This window comes from Corvus brachyrhynchos, unplaced genomic scaffold (genome assembly GCF_000691975.1).
Source record: "Corvus brachyrhynchos isolate BGI_N302 unplaced genomic scaffold, ASM69197v1 scaffold83, whole genome shotgun sequence".
Classification (NCBI taxonomy): Eukaryota; Metazoa; Chordata; class Aves; order Passeriformes; family Corvidae; genus Corvus; species Corvus brachyrhynchos.
Genome location: NW_008238464.1, coordinates 4,748,911 through 4,766,786, shown reverse-complemented (window position 1 = coordinate 4,766,786; position 17,876 = coordinate 4,748,911). Strand labels below are relative to the sequence as shown.

Genomic DNA, 17,876 nt, shown 5'->3' with positions numbered 1-17,876 from the left:
ATGGAGCTCCTGCACAGCAGCATCTCAGGAGAAAAGCAGACGTGGATGTACAGCGCCGGCATAACAGGAGGATGCTCTCAGGGCAGTCGGGTTCACTGCTGCATCTCCATGCCCACACCATCCTGCAGGCCCCCCACCTCCTGCTAGGACTGCTCCTTTTGAAACGTGGGGGCATCCCCAGGACACACCCTCATGCTGAGGATGTGCACAGACGTAACACATAACATGCAGTCTCAGGGGGTTTCTGTGCATGGGACATATAAAAGGTGAAATGACATCTGCTAGCTGATGATCCACGTGTCCACCAGAGCACACAGCCAACTTCCTTCCAGTGAGCTCTTCCTTTTTCACTGAATCCAACTGCTTATTTTTAATAATAAGAGTATGTTTCTAGAGATTTTCTATAGTCTGGGACCATTCCTAGGGGTGGAACACACTAAAAATACTAACTCTTCTTAGTCAAGTTTGTCATAAGGTCTAGTGGTCAAACTGTTTTTATACTAATTAGATATTATCTGGTCAATAAATAGTCATATCTGATACTATGAATGTAGTCTCAAAATATGTTGACCAGGCTTTACACTGCCTTTGGGCCAAGAGTTCCTTGTGCAATTTCACAACCACACAATCTCACATGGTGTGCAGGTGAAATGAAACACCAGAGAAGGCTTCTCCTGTCTCTATCCAAGATCACTGTGATGGATGAAGGATGTGTGGCGAGGAGAAGCAGTATTCCCCATTTCTTAACCCATTCCTTAACCCCTCCAAAGGACCTCAAAGAGGAGATCTCTTGCTACATCCATTAAGAAATTAGATATAACTGATGCAGACAGAAATCCTTTGCAGTACATTTCACCCAACCAGTGAGTCTAATCTGCAGCAGTGAATAGATGGGTGGAAATTGCACTAGAAGGTGTTATAGTGGATGTATGACATTTTGGGACAAGTATGGCTATCATGGAGGGAAGACACACCTTACCAATTCATCAGAGGTCCTTGACAGCACCGTGCAGATGGAGGTGATGCCTACTTGGATTTTCAAACAACTTTGACTAGTCCAAAGGCTCTTAAGGATAGTAAGCTGCCTTGCAATAACAGAAATCTTCATGTGGATAAATAATTAAATAAAGATATGAAATAAAAAAACAGGAGAAAAAAAATTAGTTTTCTTAGTGGAAACTGTGGACAGCAAAGTTCCCCATGGATCTGTGCTAGGCCCTGGGCTATTCATCACATTAATAAATGATCTGGAAAAGATGGAAAAAAGTGGCAAGTTTTCTGATCACACTATACAGAATAACTCAAATCAACAAAAACTGACTGTGAAGTACTGCAGCACAACCACATGAAACTGAACCATTGAGCAGATGAAATGCAGTACTGATATAAACTGCCACATGTGGAGGAAAACAGACCTGGCTTTAAATACCAGGCAGTTGTTTCTGACTTACTGCTCTGCAAAGAGAGTTATGATAGAGAACTTTACACAAACCACTTCCATTGCAGCAGTGTTCACCAGCATTTAGAAAATCAAACAACAGGACTTATTAGAGAAAACAGAGAAAAGAAAGAGGAAAGTTGAAAAGGTAGACAGGGAAAGATTAGTGTTTCTTATATTACAATAAGTGGGTTTTCAAATTAAATCATCAAGTTGCAGACTCAGAATAAACAAACAGGAGAAGGCACTTCTCTTTGCATAGTACATATTTAATAAGTGGAATTCCTTGATATATTATATTGTGTATACCAAAATTTTGCAGGTTTCCTGAGAGCAAGTGGAATGGGGGATAAATGCAGGAAGACCTATTAGATTCAAAAGTACTACTTCAGGGAAGATGTTTCTACACCACAAATCACAGGCTGTGCAACTACGTATTGGAAAAATATCACTGGATGCTGAAAATTATCCCAAGTTTAAGTTTAGTATTGTAGAACAGCTAGGCAAAATACTTTGAATGGCATATACTTGACAATCACACACACAACCTTTGCAAGGCATAACCATTATTTAGTTATTGAAATTATAAGAGAAAACAATTACAGTGCAGTAAGAGGCCAATACCTGCTTGTATCTGCTATCAGTATTTCTTTTCCAAAGGTGTGAGTGCCCACAACCCTAGGAAAGATATTAACTTGTAAAACTCCTACTCATTCTCAAATTCCTTGTTAAACACCCCTTGGTGCACTGACCAATGGAGAAAAACTGTTACATGAAGCAAACCAGATGGTGATACGTCTACTGCTCTTATCTCAAAGTATATTAAGCTAAGGCTTTGTCTTGTCTCATAACCTGCTTTCTACCCATTAGAAAATGTCTATATAAATCCTCACTGGCATATTTATCTAGCAGCCTTTTATCCTACTCCTGTGATGCCATCTTTGCCTCTCTCAAGGATATTAAATAGAAATACATTGCCACACGTTTTTTCGCTGAAAATTGTGCAGAGCAAACAGAGCAAAATTTAGAAGTTTGGATAAACTAGGCCAAACTGCTGGGATTTGTTACAAAGACTTGCATGCAGAAGAGTTGCTTGGGGCACCACAGTCAGTGTACAGAACATATACACAATATACATGCAAATGCCAGGTACAAACTCCACTCTTTCACTGAGAGGCAGAATTTGTAACTTCTCATCGCTACCGTATTAACTCCTACCCTGTAACTGTTTCTAATCAACTGCTGAACTCACACTGAGGCAGACGGATCAGGCACAGGGATGGCCATCAACCTCCCCCGCAGTGCTTGCTCCGCTGCCAGCAGCGAAGGGGAGAGCAGTGCCTGACCTGCTCTGCCTCAGGCTGCCTGCTGGGCAGTGCCCAAACAGCTTGCCTAATTTCATTAGGGTGATTAAACGTGTCAGTCTAAAGAGGTCCCCTGGTAACTCCATAAACAGCCTGAACACATAACACAAATAACCCCCAAACTGTAAGTCTGGACAACAATAATGCTTCAGTGTGCACATGCACATAAGGATTAAGTCTAACTATTGCACATCCTAAAATTCTCATAAAGTCAAGTTAAACGGGATTATCTATGGTTTCATAAAGTTCATACCATTTCTTAGCTGAAAGCAAATCTTGCCAGATGTCAATGTGCTATTCCAGTACTCAGAGGTCTGTACTAGACTCAGACAACACTTAGATCTTAAGCAATAAAATGCCATATATGTGAATTAACTAATGGTTTTGAATTTTAGGAATTACTAAAGTCCTAATCTAAGCAAAGTTTTGTTGGGGAAGATGAAACAGGAAGGCCTGGTGGATATGATTGCCTGACAAAAGATTTTGGGAATATGAAAACTACAGGCAACATCGAAATGAAAGCCACTTTTGAAATACCAAGTCTTAGTTACTGAACAACTAGAAAACAATGGTATGGCCACTGAAGTAATCCCCTCTTGATGGAACAATACCCTCTGCTTGCAAACAGGTCCAAGGGTCAGAGCAGACCCTACTAGCTCAGCAGAAGGGGTCCAAAGAGTAGTTTTTAGAAGTTAAGATGTAACACTCTATGGTAATATAAGAACTCTTATAGGCTGTATGTAAATGCTATAGGATTTGTATCTTGTATTAGATTGGTTAGTGACAATTAGAATATTCAGTACAGAAGATGATTTATTGTATTGTAACCAGGACTTCAGACATTCTCACTTCTCACTTCCATTCTCTCTTCTCTTCCACTCCTTTCCTTACTCCTGCTCTTACTTCCACTCTCGCTCTTACACCCTCTCTCTCTCTCTCTCTCACCTGCTTACTCTCTTGGGCCTGCTCAGAGCTGAGTCTGGCAGCTCTGAGCAGTGCCCCTATACCCACGCCTTTACAATAAACCGACTGTGTCCCAAGACCTGCCTATAGAGATCTCTCCGTCTACGTCCGTCCCGCCCGTAACCTACAAGTTTTACATTGCTGTTGATTTGTATTCCTTATGAAAATTTTTTACAATCAAGTCTGCTTTTTGATACTTTGTTTTCTGATAATCATTTGGTTCTGAACAAATTTCTACTGTTATAAATCTCTACAAAATTAATTCAACATAAAAAAGTATCCTTCTTTTGTTTCATCGGAAGCCTGTTGACTTTGACTCCTCCTTGCTGTAGTTATCTACTATTTCTGCTCTTAATTGCATTAGTGAAACAAATAGAAACAATAAAAAATAGTACCAGGAGAAAGAAACAATAGAAGATATAATTGAAAAACAACACTAGAAAATTAGCAGGTAGTGAATGTCTGCCTCTAATAAAACACTGTGAAATATATGTAAAGTTTTCCAGTTTAGCCCCGTGAGTCACTAGCCTTTTGCTTTGGGCCTGCTACTCTTTCTTAAGGAGCAGTAGAAGTTTGTATCTGGCCACCGGATGAGACTTCCATCATATTGGCATCTTCTGTGAAACAGGTTTTAAAAACTACAAATAGGAGAAGTAACATAATTTTACATCGTGTTCTGAAGATGACTTGGCTGAAATATCCCAGAGCAATTGAGCCTGATGCTGATAGCTGGCACAAGAGACCTTCAGCTGAAGCAGGGGAAGTCTGGCACAACAGTAGAAAAGATGGTACCCAGGTGACCTTGATTAGAGGCATTACCATCTGGAGACCGTGGAGAGAGGCCTGGGGTGCCAAGCAGCCCCAGGGAACCTGAGGTTTCACCCTTGCATAGGGTGATCCTCTGATTGCATCCCCTGATCCGCACTGGGCCAGCACAGCATTGAGGGGAGAGAGGGGCAACCAGGTCCCACACTGCTCAGGAGGGAAAGCACAGGGACATCTCACAGCAATGGGATGGGGGGATGTCACAGAGAGGAAATGCCTACTTGGAGTGCTGCTCCCTCGCATTTGTTGTCTGCAGATTCCGAATGTTTCTCCTGACTGTATCAATTACAGGAAAATTTATAGCACACAGAGGTAATTTTGAGTTAGGTTTAAAAAAAACCCAAATGACCCATAACAAAACCAAATCCACAAATCACCCAGTAATGGGAGGCATTTGGATTATTTAAGTATTGAATCATGTTAGCTGAGAAATCCACAGAAGCAATAAGTGGTCTGCAAATCAGTAGAGGCTGTAGTTCATTGACATTACTGAATCTTCAGTTTCAGAAGCAGTTTCTCAGCTAGTGTTGATATGTAGAAAAATGCAAATGTAATCAGAATAGTTTCAACTTTCAAAGAAACTTATTTTTCTGTTTTAGTGTCAGCACACCAATTTAACAAAATTATTTTCTCAGTTAATATACTTTTTTAACTAGAAAGGTAGCAGAATCACTAAAATAAAAAAGCCCCAAGCAAAGAAAAGAAAATCTAAACCCTAATGATTATTTTTAAGTATGAAGTATTTGCCACAGCTGAGAAAACAGGGGAGAAAATGAACTTTATAGTTATCACCTATTATGGAGTCATTATTTTGAACTATGCAATGGTTCTGTATCCTTTTTATCATTGAAAATTCTGTAACTTTCATTTCCTTACTGGACTGGAAGACCCTGTTTAAATGCTTCCTAAAAAGAAAGAGACATAGAAAATGAATGTCATGAGTTAAGAAAATGTCACTAGGTATATAACTTGGATTTGAACATCCAAAGATAACATCCTCTCCCTTGTATATTTCAGGGGCTACAAAAGAAGCTTAAAAGTTTTCCAAAAATACTGAATTCTGTTCAGATGTGTCAGCATGCAGATGGTCTTAACAGTTCCTAGAGATTATTAAACACATAGCTAAAAATAATATGATTTAATAGCCCTTCACAAGCGAAGTCCATTGCTCTCTAATGTGTTTTTTTAATTGAGTATTGCTTATTTACTGGGCTCTATTTTATTTCATTATACCCACTGAGGGACCAAAAAGCCAGCTATATTTTAATGACGTATTTTTTCACACGTGTGTGACTTGACTACCAACTGAGATGGTTTCTGCCTTTTCCTAAATTAAAAGAAAACCAACATCAGGCATAGCATTGTCAGGGTTCATGTTGTGACCCAGGATTAGGGAAAAGGGCCTGGAAATGCCAACGATTAAACTTGAACTCTGACAGAAATGCTGTTTCATCATCTCCAGCAGAGCTTATAGCCATGACGTTTCAGACTCAATTCACCATCAGGATAATTCTGTGAGAATTATCCTTTAAGCTCCTGTTTGAGGTGTCCATGCAAACTGATGTTGTTTGTGTATCTCTTTGCATAAAATCTCCAGCATTCTGCAATGCATGGCCATAACACAGGACCAAAAGTATGCGACTGTGCTGCAGGCATGGCTGCCCACTGTTGGTACCTCTGCATTTTTTTGTTGATGTTTTCTTTTGTACAGGCATTAGGAAAATGGACTATAGATTCTAGACCATATAACAAAACATGACAGAAAACATTAAGGATGGCAGCTAAGGGAAAAAATGTTTCCACCTACACGTGGCTGCTGGTACAAGCTGAGGGTACCTGAAGATGTTTTCAGAGCACTCTCCAACTCCTGTTTGAGCCATTGCTTGAATTTCTGCTGTGATGAAAGATGAGAGAGGGGAGGAGGAGGGCAGTGTGGGGGTTCTGGTACACTCCACTACTGCAGTCTGGTGTGCAGATGAGGCCCAGCTGGAGCTACCCAGACCAGGGAAAGGAGAAGCAACCATGGCTGCTACTACAGACACCTGCTGTGTACCAGGATCTTAACGCTGTTAGCACCAACACCCATAATCTGTGACACCTTATAAATGGGTAAATTGAATGACGCTGTCCTGCTTTTAAGCTAGGGTAGAGTTAATTTCTTCTCAGTAGCTGTCATACTGTGTTTTGTATTTGGAATGAGAATGGTGTTGATAACACATCTGCCAGTGAGGAGGTACACAAAAGAAACTGTGAGGTAGCATAGCTGGAACAGGTGGCCTAACCAAATGGATATTCCAGACCAGAGAACATCATGCCCCGTATATAAACTGAGGGGAGTTACCTAGAAGGGCAGCTGGTGTGGGTTTTGGAAAAAGGAGGGGGTCTGACTTTAGTCAGCAGGTGGTGAGAAACTGCATTGTGCAGCAATTTCCCCCCCCTTTTTATTATCATCATTATTATTATTTACAAAGTATTGTATTTTACTTTATTTTCAATTATTACCGTTCTCATCTCTACAAAAAAGTTTTACTTTGATTCTCCTCCCCATTCCACCACGGTGAGGGGAGAAGAGAGGAGGGCTTGAGCAAGGGGCTGTGCAGTGCTTCATCTCCAGCCCAACACACACCTCGGTGATACTCTGCTGTAAAGAAGGCAAAATCTTCTCTTCCTTCAAACAGGTGTTAAAGTGCCTACCACAGAGAAGTCTCTGGTTTCAGGAATAACATTGAATGTACAGCATTAGGTCTTCCATTTCCACTTTCTTTGCATGGCATGATCCCTTCTTTATCACGTTTTCCAAAACTTTTGCCCAAGTTGTCTCTCCGCTTCAAGCATGTAAAATGAATGCAGAAGCCCAGTACTCATTTTCAGGATTGTAAAATTGGATAGAGGACTAGGGCACCTCTTCATGGAAACACAACACACATCTTAAAAATGCTCACTCTTGCACAACCGTTCTAAGTGATTTCAACTTTGTACAGTGTTTAATGCCTATAGGAGATAGAAGTTTGTGGAAACATCCTGGAAGAGGATACTGAAGTGGGGAGGGAATTATAAGCAAAAGTAAGAAAATTCCAGAAAGACAAAAGAAGTAATGAGGGTCATCTCATGACTTCAGAGAGGTACAGAGCAGGTATCTACCCCTGAGCTTGGGTTCTTTTCACAGTCCATGGAGATAAAGGGGTGCATGTAGGACACATATCACCCTGAAGAGACCATCTCAAATGTTGAACAGTTTGCATGCTAGCAGTACAGATTTGGTTTTCTATTGATTATAAAAGAAGCTTTGGAGATTGAAAAATGTCTGGTTTTAGTCAGACGATTCCCATCTGTCTCTAAAGGGTTAAGCATTTCATTTTTTCCATATAAATACAGCCTCAGAAGTGTATTTAATAATGAACCACTAGCTCATTGATTAGTTATTTAAATAAAAAGTATAGCAGGCTAACTTCAGTTTTCCTGGAGAGGAGAAGCCAAAAGAGGAATTAGGATTACATATCTTCTGAATAACTACCTTTGTATTTTTGTTTATGATAAAATATAATGCATATCAGGTGCTTGAAATTACACAGAAAAATTCAGGACAAACTGTCAGTTGTTACACTGTATTAAAGTAACTAAAGCCCTCAAGGTCATGATAGCATTTCTCCTGTTTTAGATAAAAGGACTGTAAACACTTTTGACTTATTCCCATGAGTCAGGTACCTTTTTCCTCCTGTTTGAACCAGCAGAGTATTTCTGATACTGACCAGCTACTGAGGAAAGCTTGCATGGGTCACAGTGACTGCTGTCATTAGAGTCTATGCACTTCAAACAGAGAATGTTTTTAGGGTCTGTTGCAGAACTATGTTTTCCTAAGCATTACTGATTAACTGTGTTTGCTACCAGCTTTATTTATAGAAATATCACCTTTAACTCCATCCCAAGCCCACTGGAAAAGGAGCAATCAATGATCAGTGGGCAAGTGAGGAGCTGCTAAGAGTGGTTTTGCACTGGAAGGCAAGTACTTGCTTCATCGAGGCTCACAAAACATCAGACGAGCTCTTGCAGGATCAAGCCAAGTGAGATTGTATCTTTAGTTGTGGAAAAAATGTATCTTTTCACAGAAGACTCATTTATTACATTTGAGGTCTCAAGTACATCTCATAAACAGTTTCCAGTACGTTGGAAGTCTATACCCTAAATAAAAGTACCTTACTTTAATGCAGTGAGTCTAAGACACAGCATATAAAGTCAAGGTAAAATACTAAGAAGAAAATAATTTGTTTAAGGTCACGAGGCAGCTGAACTTTAAAGCAAAATCACGAGCAGCTCCATTTCTCATTCGTTGTGTTCTCTGTCAGTTTACAAAGGAATAAATCAATAACAGCTTTAATGTGACTGAAAAGTTTATCTACCCATAGAGTTGAGTACAGGGCTTCTAAAAAGATTAAAGTCCTCATTTAGGTACGACCTTGGTTTATCAATGGACATAAGGACACATCTACATGCCTTACTTTGGTTCAAATAGGTTTAGGAATGTAGCCCTCTCCTGCATCCAGGACTGACAGGATGCTGTATGGGAATACACAGCTTTCATATGAAATAGGCATCTCTGGGCCCTCTTGCATGGTGATCTTTTACACAACACTAATCAGAATTCATTTTTTACAATGAAATATTGGAAACAACTTCTCAGGCAAGCTGCCAGGTATTTTAACTACCATGAAGGTTGAGAAAGAGAAAACAACCAGCACACACCTGAAAACAAGAGCTAAGAGTTCAACAGGCAGAGAAATATCCCTGCTAGTAATGTGCCTTGGAACTTTTCCAGCATTAGAATCTAGTGTTGAATTTCTGGAGACAGAGACAGCTTTGTCTTTCCCATATGTACCAATCTATATAATATTTAGTCCTGATTTGACATAGCATAGAGTAGTGATTCTAAGAATGAACTCCAGAAGTCATCTGAGCTCAAATTCTGCCTGTCTACATGTTTGGGAGGTTTATGTTAGTGCAAGTATCTTGGGAAAAGATGAGTTTTTTCTGAAAGTTTTCATCTGTCCAGAGGTTTGAAGTGTTTAATAAGACATTGGAGAGATTACACATGAGATGGTCAAAACTGCAAGACAAACAATCTTAGGATGGCATATCACTTCCTGTGTATGTGGTCTCTATGGGAGTGCTTTAATAAATAATATATTTTTTTCCTAAATTTAAATCTAATGCGTAATAATTTCATTATATATTTAACCATCCTTTTTTCACCTTGCCTGCAAAGTTTAGTGAGAATTCAGCTGTTAAAATAGATCCTGTCCATTTGTCACTTTCCATGTCTGCTTAAATGTATAACCATGAGCCTGTCAAACCACCATGAAGTGGTGGGTAACGGCAGCAAATTTTAAAAATCCATCCATTTCCCCAACTCAGTGACGTGTGCAGTTTCCACTGCAGTGACCTACTTAACAGAGCTGCAAACCAGCACAAGCACCAGGGTAAAATCATTTATGCAGGGAACAGACCATGCTGTTTCTCCTCTAGCTCCATTCCTGATGTTTCCCCATATCAAGACCCAACATATTGTACTTCCATAGCAGATCTCACAATATTTAATTTTCTCCTTAAAATCTCCATTACATGCTTATTGATCAGCATCTGTATTTCCCATTAGCTTCCAAACCTTGTGCTTTCCACATATGGTTTGAAATCATAAAGCAGATATAGGGATAGCAGCAAGTAATTAAACCAAAAAAACACACTTTGTCCATAATTTTTCACCATTGTGCCCATGGCAACCCCCTGGTGCTCATTCTTGGGTCATGGTTTTTCAGTGCCTGGGGTAGGCAATGGATTGCCTGGTAAATAACTTACTCGATTTCACACTAAGTGACATCAACGTACATTGCACTGTCGATACTGCTGGAAGGGGAATCAGATCTGCTTTCCAGATCACCTCCCAGGCACATGATTTTAAAAAAAAAGAGTGATCTCTCACCTTGCATTTACTTTTGAAAAAAATCTCAGCCTCCTACTTTCACTGTCTCAGGTTTCATCCAAGCCAAAGACCTGAAGGATAACACCTTCACTCTTCATTTGATTTAAAACATAAAGGAGGCTTTCATCATATCATAAAACAACTGGGAGGGGGAAAAATAACCTTTAAAATACAATCTTTTTGGAAGACTTGTAAGAACAAACTGTATTTATAAATATTTTAACAGTTTGAACTTGGCTTAGGTGTGTTTTACACATCATTAAACAATCACCAAGTCATGAAGATTAGCTGCCCACTTAAAATCTCTTCATGATTTAGAAAAACACTGCATCTGGGAAAAAAAAGGTACATACCTTCATTTAGTACAAGAAAGTGCAATTCTAGTGGGGCCAGTGAACTTAGAGCATCACAGAATCATCAAGTTTGTAAGAGATCTTCAAGATCATCTAGCCCAACCAGCAACCCAGAACCACCATAATTACGCAAAAATCATATCCCTAAACACTTAACATCATTAACACATGATGTTCCTATACTGTTGTTTATCCTAGTAGGATCATCTATCCCATGAGAAAAAAACCCAAACAGATAAGAGTATGGAAGCATTTACTCTTACAAACCTTGATGTTGAACTTCATCTAATTACCTTTCCTATTACACATCTTTATTCTGGATCTTGAGCACTACGGTCCTTTCTCGTATCTTTGATGGGCCAAAATCAGACATGAGGTACTGAGGGGGGAAAGCTAATTTTTTAGCTAATAAATGTATGAGATTTTTTAGGAATAGCTAAAGGATGAATAATGATATTTATCAGCAGATAAAATTTGTTTGTAAAGACACATAAATTTTAGGCAACCTGCTACTACTATTTGCTTTTACTCATGCTATATCCCAATCAACATCTTTCAGTTATAACTCTGCAAGCAAAGTTCTTCATTATGCCCTTTATACACACTAATGAAAGAAAAAATGTGAGTGCTGCAAGACTGTGACATGAACTGTGCTCAGTATCCTAACTAGCTGCATTTAGGCTGCCTCAGCTTCCCAGGACACCCCACTGACAGCACCAACATCACTCAGAGGAGCTGAGGTCACATTTGACATTCTGGGTTTTGCCATTCTATTTGCTTGCATGTTCATTGATGACCTAATCAATTTTAAGAGTTATAGCAGAAACTCTCACATGAAAATAGCACAGAAATCTGCACTCCTGCCATGCATCTGATTCATATAGATCTGAATTTGAAGAATTATTCCACAAGCAGAATACCCTGGGAGAAACTTACCCATTTGCACATTTAATTCTGCAGTCACTGGGATGGTAACTCACATGTATCCAGACAGAAGCCATCAGGCTCAAAGGGCACCTTTAACATACCTTTTTCTAAGCCCTTAAACACCCACCTCTTTTCCCACTTCTCTTCAAATGTTATTCTCCCATCCCACCGGTAAATAAAAAAAAGAAAGCTCAAAGGATGGAGAAAAAAAAAATAGTCCTTTTTTCTGCCTGAGAAAACTACTGACAGAAATACTGGAATTCATAAAACACACAAAAATGGAAATGAAACCTGGAAGAAGACATGTCATTCTGCTCGGCACAGACCAAACTAAAAACAACCTACCAAAACAAGCCAAGGTAGTGTTGACCATGGAGTCTATTTTTGGATGGCCAAAGTAAGTGCTCTTATATTACGCAGCATTACTAACTCCTGAGGCTTCACTTTGGGCAAAGCAGCAGTTTCCCAGAGGAAGCTGTCACAATGAGTTAATGATCATCAGTGGAGCACACATTTGAGGAAGGGATAGGTACCAGCGACCACACCACTGGAAGCAAAGTGTTTATAATTCAGGTAGAGAACGAGTGTTTGAATCCACCACTTGATTTTACAGTAAGAGCTGTGGGAACACTTCTTGGGTCAAAGGGCCTGCACAAGAAGTGCTGCAATCCAGGGTGGGAGAAGAGCCAGGAACGTGCTTGTTTTGTTCTGGTGGCCTGGAGGCACCAAAGCAAGGACACAGAACAAGAGGCAGCTGTGCCAAATCCCGTGGTCTGGGTAAAATGAGGAATCACTTCTAGATATGCACCCACAGGCCAGTTTATGCTTTAGTGGATCTTTTTATGAATGTAGAAATAAATGAAGAAAGGGTCACTGCTTGGTGGTGCAACTCTTAAAGCAACAGGCCTCATCCTTCAAGGATGTTCATTGTCCTTCATCTTCTTTTAATAATTAAAAAAATGTCCAGTTACAACACTTTTATCTAGCAATGCAAAAGATGGTTGCAAAGAACACTGAATACTTTTCCCATCACTTCTGACAAATCTATTCTTGCAACTTAATTTGCTATTGAATCTGCAAGCATGTAATTCTAAAATAAAGATTTTGCTTTGCAGAACAGAAAGCATCAATGATGAGAACTCATTATCTGGGACATGAGGAATTCCTATTATAGATTGAGTGATAATTAAAAATGGTAAATAGAGTACTTTCAGGAGGCTTTGTTCATGACAGAAAATGCACTGAGGGACCTGTAGTTCAGCAATGGCACAGATTTTCCTGAAAAAGAGAGAAGTATTATATATGTTCATACACTTAAACTCTCTCCAGTGGCTTGCCTTTTTTTAGATTCCATTTTTAGCTCTTAAGAAATAAGTAGTTTTCAAGAACGAGATACGTTAGGAAATGTTTATTAAATCAATGCTACTCTTTCATAATGTCTTTTTTTAAGATGTTTTAAACTGCATTTCACTTGTGCTTGACCATAACAAGTCAATTAAAGTATCCTTCGGTTTACCACAGAAGAGCATTTAGCTCCCTGATCAAGTTGCTTTATGCACCAGTATTTAAAAAAGGAACAGTAAAGAATCATCAGTGGACTCTTACCAAAGCAGGAATTGACAAAGCCATACCACCTACAAGCATGGTCCCCTCCAATCCATTTGCCACGGATGTTGGATGCAAAACTGAGGGTAGTGCCTGAGATGCACACTAACATGTCACTGATGCTGATGTTCAGGAGAAGCATGTTGACTGGGTTACGAAGGGTTTTAAACTTGCAGAAGAGGACGAGGACTATCAAGTTATTCAAGAAACCAAAAAACAGGATTAATCCAAGAAAAACAGCCACAACTGTGTGCCCACTTCGTGAGAGTCCAGCCTTTGGCTCAGCAGGATCTGCAGGTGCACCAAAGCTCAGGTTAGATGTCCAAGTGTGGTTCATTTCGGACTTTGTCATGGATCAGTGAGGGCAGAGACACAGGGTGCCCTTTGCTGAAGTACTCCAGCAGTTTCCCAGAAAAGTCATTCCATCACAGATCAAATCATCTCAGGAGCCTTGTGATCTTTGCTCAGATGAGCTATCTCTTAGATGGTTATGCAGGTGTGAAACACTGTACTGCAGTACAGGAGTATTTTCCTGCACTGTGTCTTTCCAGGGGTCTGCTCTGCAGTAACTCCAGGGCAGCGGAACCAAGTGAACAATTACCTCAATTTCACCTTTCTTGTTTGAACCTAGGATAATATCAGATGATCTTTTTTGATGCTCAAAATGGAAGGTATCTTAAAAAGATGCTTCAGCATGGTCTCCTCCTTCAGAGCAAATGGACAGCCCTCTCAGTGGCAGCTACCCTCCTTTCCTCTGACCATGGGTGTCTTTCTGAAAATACAGAAAAAACAAATGGTAAAAACCAAAAAACTCTTTCCACACAAAGACCAAAAAATAGGTACATCATTTACAAACAGTTTCTCACTTTTTGAACTGTAACAAATATCTCTCATTATTTTCAGTTTTCACTCTGATTTTTAACAGAAACATCAGTTTGTTTATATTTCCTTGGATGTTTTAAGCAATTTTTCCCTAGCTCACACTTTAACATGGAGAAGGTTATTTGCACCTTCCTAGCAACATTACTGAGGTGAGAAAATGCATGGTGAAATATATCTTTGCATCAGCTTCCCAGAGGAAGAACTCTGTCTTCCCCCACATTAAGTCAATCTACACCAAGTGAAGTTTCATTCTTAGCTATACCTTAATTAAAATGATGAAAAATTTAGGAGAAGGAGAAGGTATTTCTTTATCCAGAAAGAATTTCAAAAGCAGTCTCTCAAGCTCTCATGTGCTTACAAAGGTTTGCAGATCTGTGATATCAATTTCTCTCCTCCCACATTTACCAGTGGACAGATGTCTTCCTTTATTATTTATAAAGCAGCCAGAGACCCAAAGCCTCACATCTCTGTCACAGGCATGAATTTTACCTGCATGAAGTGAATGCATTGTGTGTGTACTCTGTGAAGCAATAGTACTTAATGTGGGTGCATAACAACGTAGCCTGTCTTCTATGTGATTGCATGCAAATTCTGCACAGAATTTTCCATAAAAATGGAGATGTGTGTATATGTGTGTGTATATACATATATATGAATTCCCACTCCTCAGTGCAAAAGGCATGATACCCATAGCTTGCTGGACTAAAAAAATATGAAAGCTTCTCTTCCATGTGTCCTCCTAGAATGATTGCACACATGTTAAAATGGAGCACCTCCTATATTCTTCCTAACTGTTGTTTTCTGGAAATTGTCTTGTAGAAAAATACGTATTTAACAACTGGAAAATTGAGAGTTCAGTTTACTGAAGATTCAGAAGTTGCTTTTCTTCTTTTATATCCTTGTGTCATGGTAAGCTTTTAGAATAAGTATTTTGTCTTTCTATTTCCCTACTTTCACAAATTCACTGTGCTAAATGTTGCAGTGGTTTTGAAGTCTAATATATACAGTCTATCTTAACTTTTTTTCCTAGTGAGTAAATTATGTACACTTCACAGCCCTTCTACAGTTTGGTCACTGAGAATCTGAAACCCTGATACTTTCTGATTTTTTCCTCCCCCTTTAGGTGGTACACGGTAATTTATGTTGGAAAGGGTCCCAGGTAGCATATCTAAGAGAAAGAACTTTTGAAGTCCTCTTTGTACAATTTGGAAAAAAAAATCTCCTACCCAATTCTGGTTGCAGGTTATAGAAGGAAACTAACTGGGTCTAACCATCAATATACTCTAAATTTATTTTAATTGTGTTTAAAAGAACAGAGTTAAAATTTAGTGGAACAAAAACAAAATCTTAAAAATGTTCACCTTGGCATTTCTCCTATGAGAACAGGCTGAGAGAGTTGGGGTTGTTCAGCCTGGAGAAGAGAAAGCTCTGGAGAGACCTTGTTGCAGCCTTTCAGTACTTAAAGGGGACTTTAGAAAAAGGGGAGAAACTTCTTAGCAGAACCTGCAGCAATAGGACAAGGAGTAATGGTTTTAAACTAAAGGAGGGTCAATTTAGATATAATGAAGAAGTTTTTTACAACAAGGGTGGTGAAACACTGGAACAGGTTGCCCAGGGAGGTGTTAGATGCTCATTCCTGAAAGTGTTCAAGGTGAGGTTGGACAGGGCTCTGAACAACCTGATTGAGTTGAAGATGTCCTTGCTCATTGCAGGGGAGTTGGACTAGATGACAACTCTGCTTCTCAAAAGATGTTAAAAACCCCCAAAATAATCAAACCTGCAATTCTATCCAAGACAAATAAATGAGCATCCAGTTTGTCCTCTTGAATTTGTCAGAGTTGACATGGAATGAAAAACATACCCAAAGTAATACAAAACATATGGCCAGGTGAAATGGGCCAAAAGTTCATTTAACGTCACCCGCCATTAAATGCTGCATCTGTTAACTGGTTCTGACAGTAAAAGTCTAAAGATACAGCAAAACAGACACCCATCACTGCTTGTACTTTCTCTGATGTAGTCTCTTGGAAGAAAATAAGGTTTCAGAAGATGTTAGATCAGCTTCTGAGAGCACAGGCTTTAATACTGAGAGTGAGAGGTTTCTTTTTTCACCTGACAATCCACATTAGTCTGAGCAGTGAAACTGGTTTTTTCCTTCTCACTTTGCTCCCAAGTAACTTATTGAACACATTAGCTTCACAGGTTTCCAGCTGGGAGATTCTTTACCATCTTCTCTTGCAATGTTGTGCAACATGTCAAAGATGATGCTTAATTCACTTTAAATATTTAAAAGCTGAAGAAAATGCATAAAATAAATAGAATCAAATCTCATATTATTAAAAAAAGCTTACATTGCCCTCTTCCATTATATCTACATTACTCTTTTGGGATATAAAGGAGCTATAAAAAAATGCCCTTATATTTACATATCCACACAACCTAAATCAACCTGTTGTTCAGTTCATATAAAAATCAATTTTAAAATAGTGGTTTTCCATCATCTAAGAACTTATATTTCTAATGACAACTTAAAAAACAAACAAACAAAAAAACCCCCACCAAAACCAAACCCCCTGGATAATATTTTAAAGACAATCCCAGATGAAATTTTATGAAGGAAGAATCACTTTTTTGACCTGCTGACAGAATTATGACAGGAATAGTGTATTTTTAAGTTGACATACATTTAACCTCATCTTCCAGATGAGAAACTGAATTGTTTTCAACAGAAAGCATCCAAAACCAGAGGTATCAGCTGAAATAATTCTTTTAAAACACAGCTGAAAGTTAGGGGTCTTCATGGGACTTCGCTACACTGAAGTCAGAATTCCCATCTGTTCTGGACTATTTTTCCCATGCTCCAAGACACACTGCAAGATTTCAAGAGATCCAAAGAGAAGTCTCTCTTAGCACTAAGCTAGAAGACTGAGAGGAGGTTCTATGGTTCAGATGTTTGGGTATCTCCTAGCTCCCAAAACCTCCTGTCTGTAGAAGAGTCTCTTGTATGCAGATTAACAGACTTATTTCAACAGGTCACGCTCGTGACACAGACAGACATGGAAACGAGAACAGCGTAAGTACAGAACACATGTGATTAAGTCCACACGTTTGAATGCCATACTATTTACTCAAGGGGAAAACCTAGGCCTGGTAAACCCCTGCTTTTGAAATAAAAAGCTACTTTTATCCAGTATATTTAAAGTTAAGGCAACCCCTCTTACGTGCAAAGAGGGGTTTATGCACAGAAATGTCTGTGCTAAGAGTAGATGAGACAGACCCATTCCCGAGCTGGGCTGAAGCCATGAGAAGGGTCTCAGAGCCCGAGCCGGGACGGCGGCGGCAGCGGGCACTGAAAGCTTACCCCAGGCTTCTAAACACTGCCCCAAGCAAAAGCCTCTCCAGCCAACCTCCGCTTAGGATTCTTCTTTCACAAACTTTTTTACACCTCTTTGGGAGGGGAGGGTGGCGCAGAACACTGGAAGAAAAACCCACCTGTATCTTTCATCCACAGCAACCCAAAGGGAAAACAGCCACCCAAGTCTCCG

General features: G+C 39.4%; 1 protein-coding gene across 3 annotated transcripts in view; it reads right to left on the bottom strand.

The window, feature by feature from the left end:
- The window catches only part of LOC103617607 (opsin-3), an 87,487-nt gene extending 69,611 nt beyond the window's left edge, over nt 1–17,876 (bottom strand). For all 3 annotated transcript variants that reach the window (XM_017737082.1, XM_017737084.1, XM_017737083.1), the window contains exons 1-2: nt 17,824–17,876; nt 13,450–14,221 (exon numbers count right to left, since the gene is read on the bottom strand). In XM_017737082.1, the coding sequence (XP_017592571.1) occupies nt 13,450–13,801 (352 nt within the window). In that variant the 5' untranslated portion in view covers nt 13,802–14,221; nt 17,824–17,876. The remainder of the gene's footprint in view (nt 1–13,449; nt 14,222–17,823) is intronic.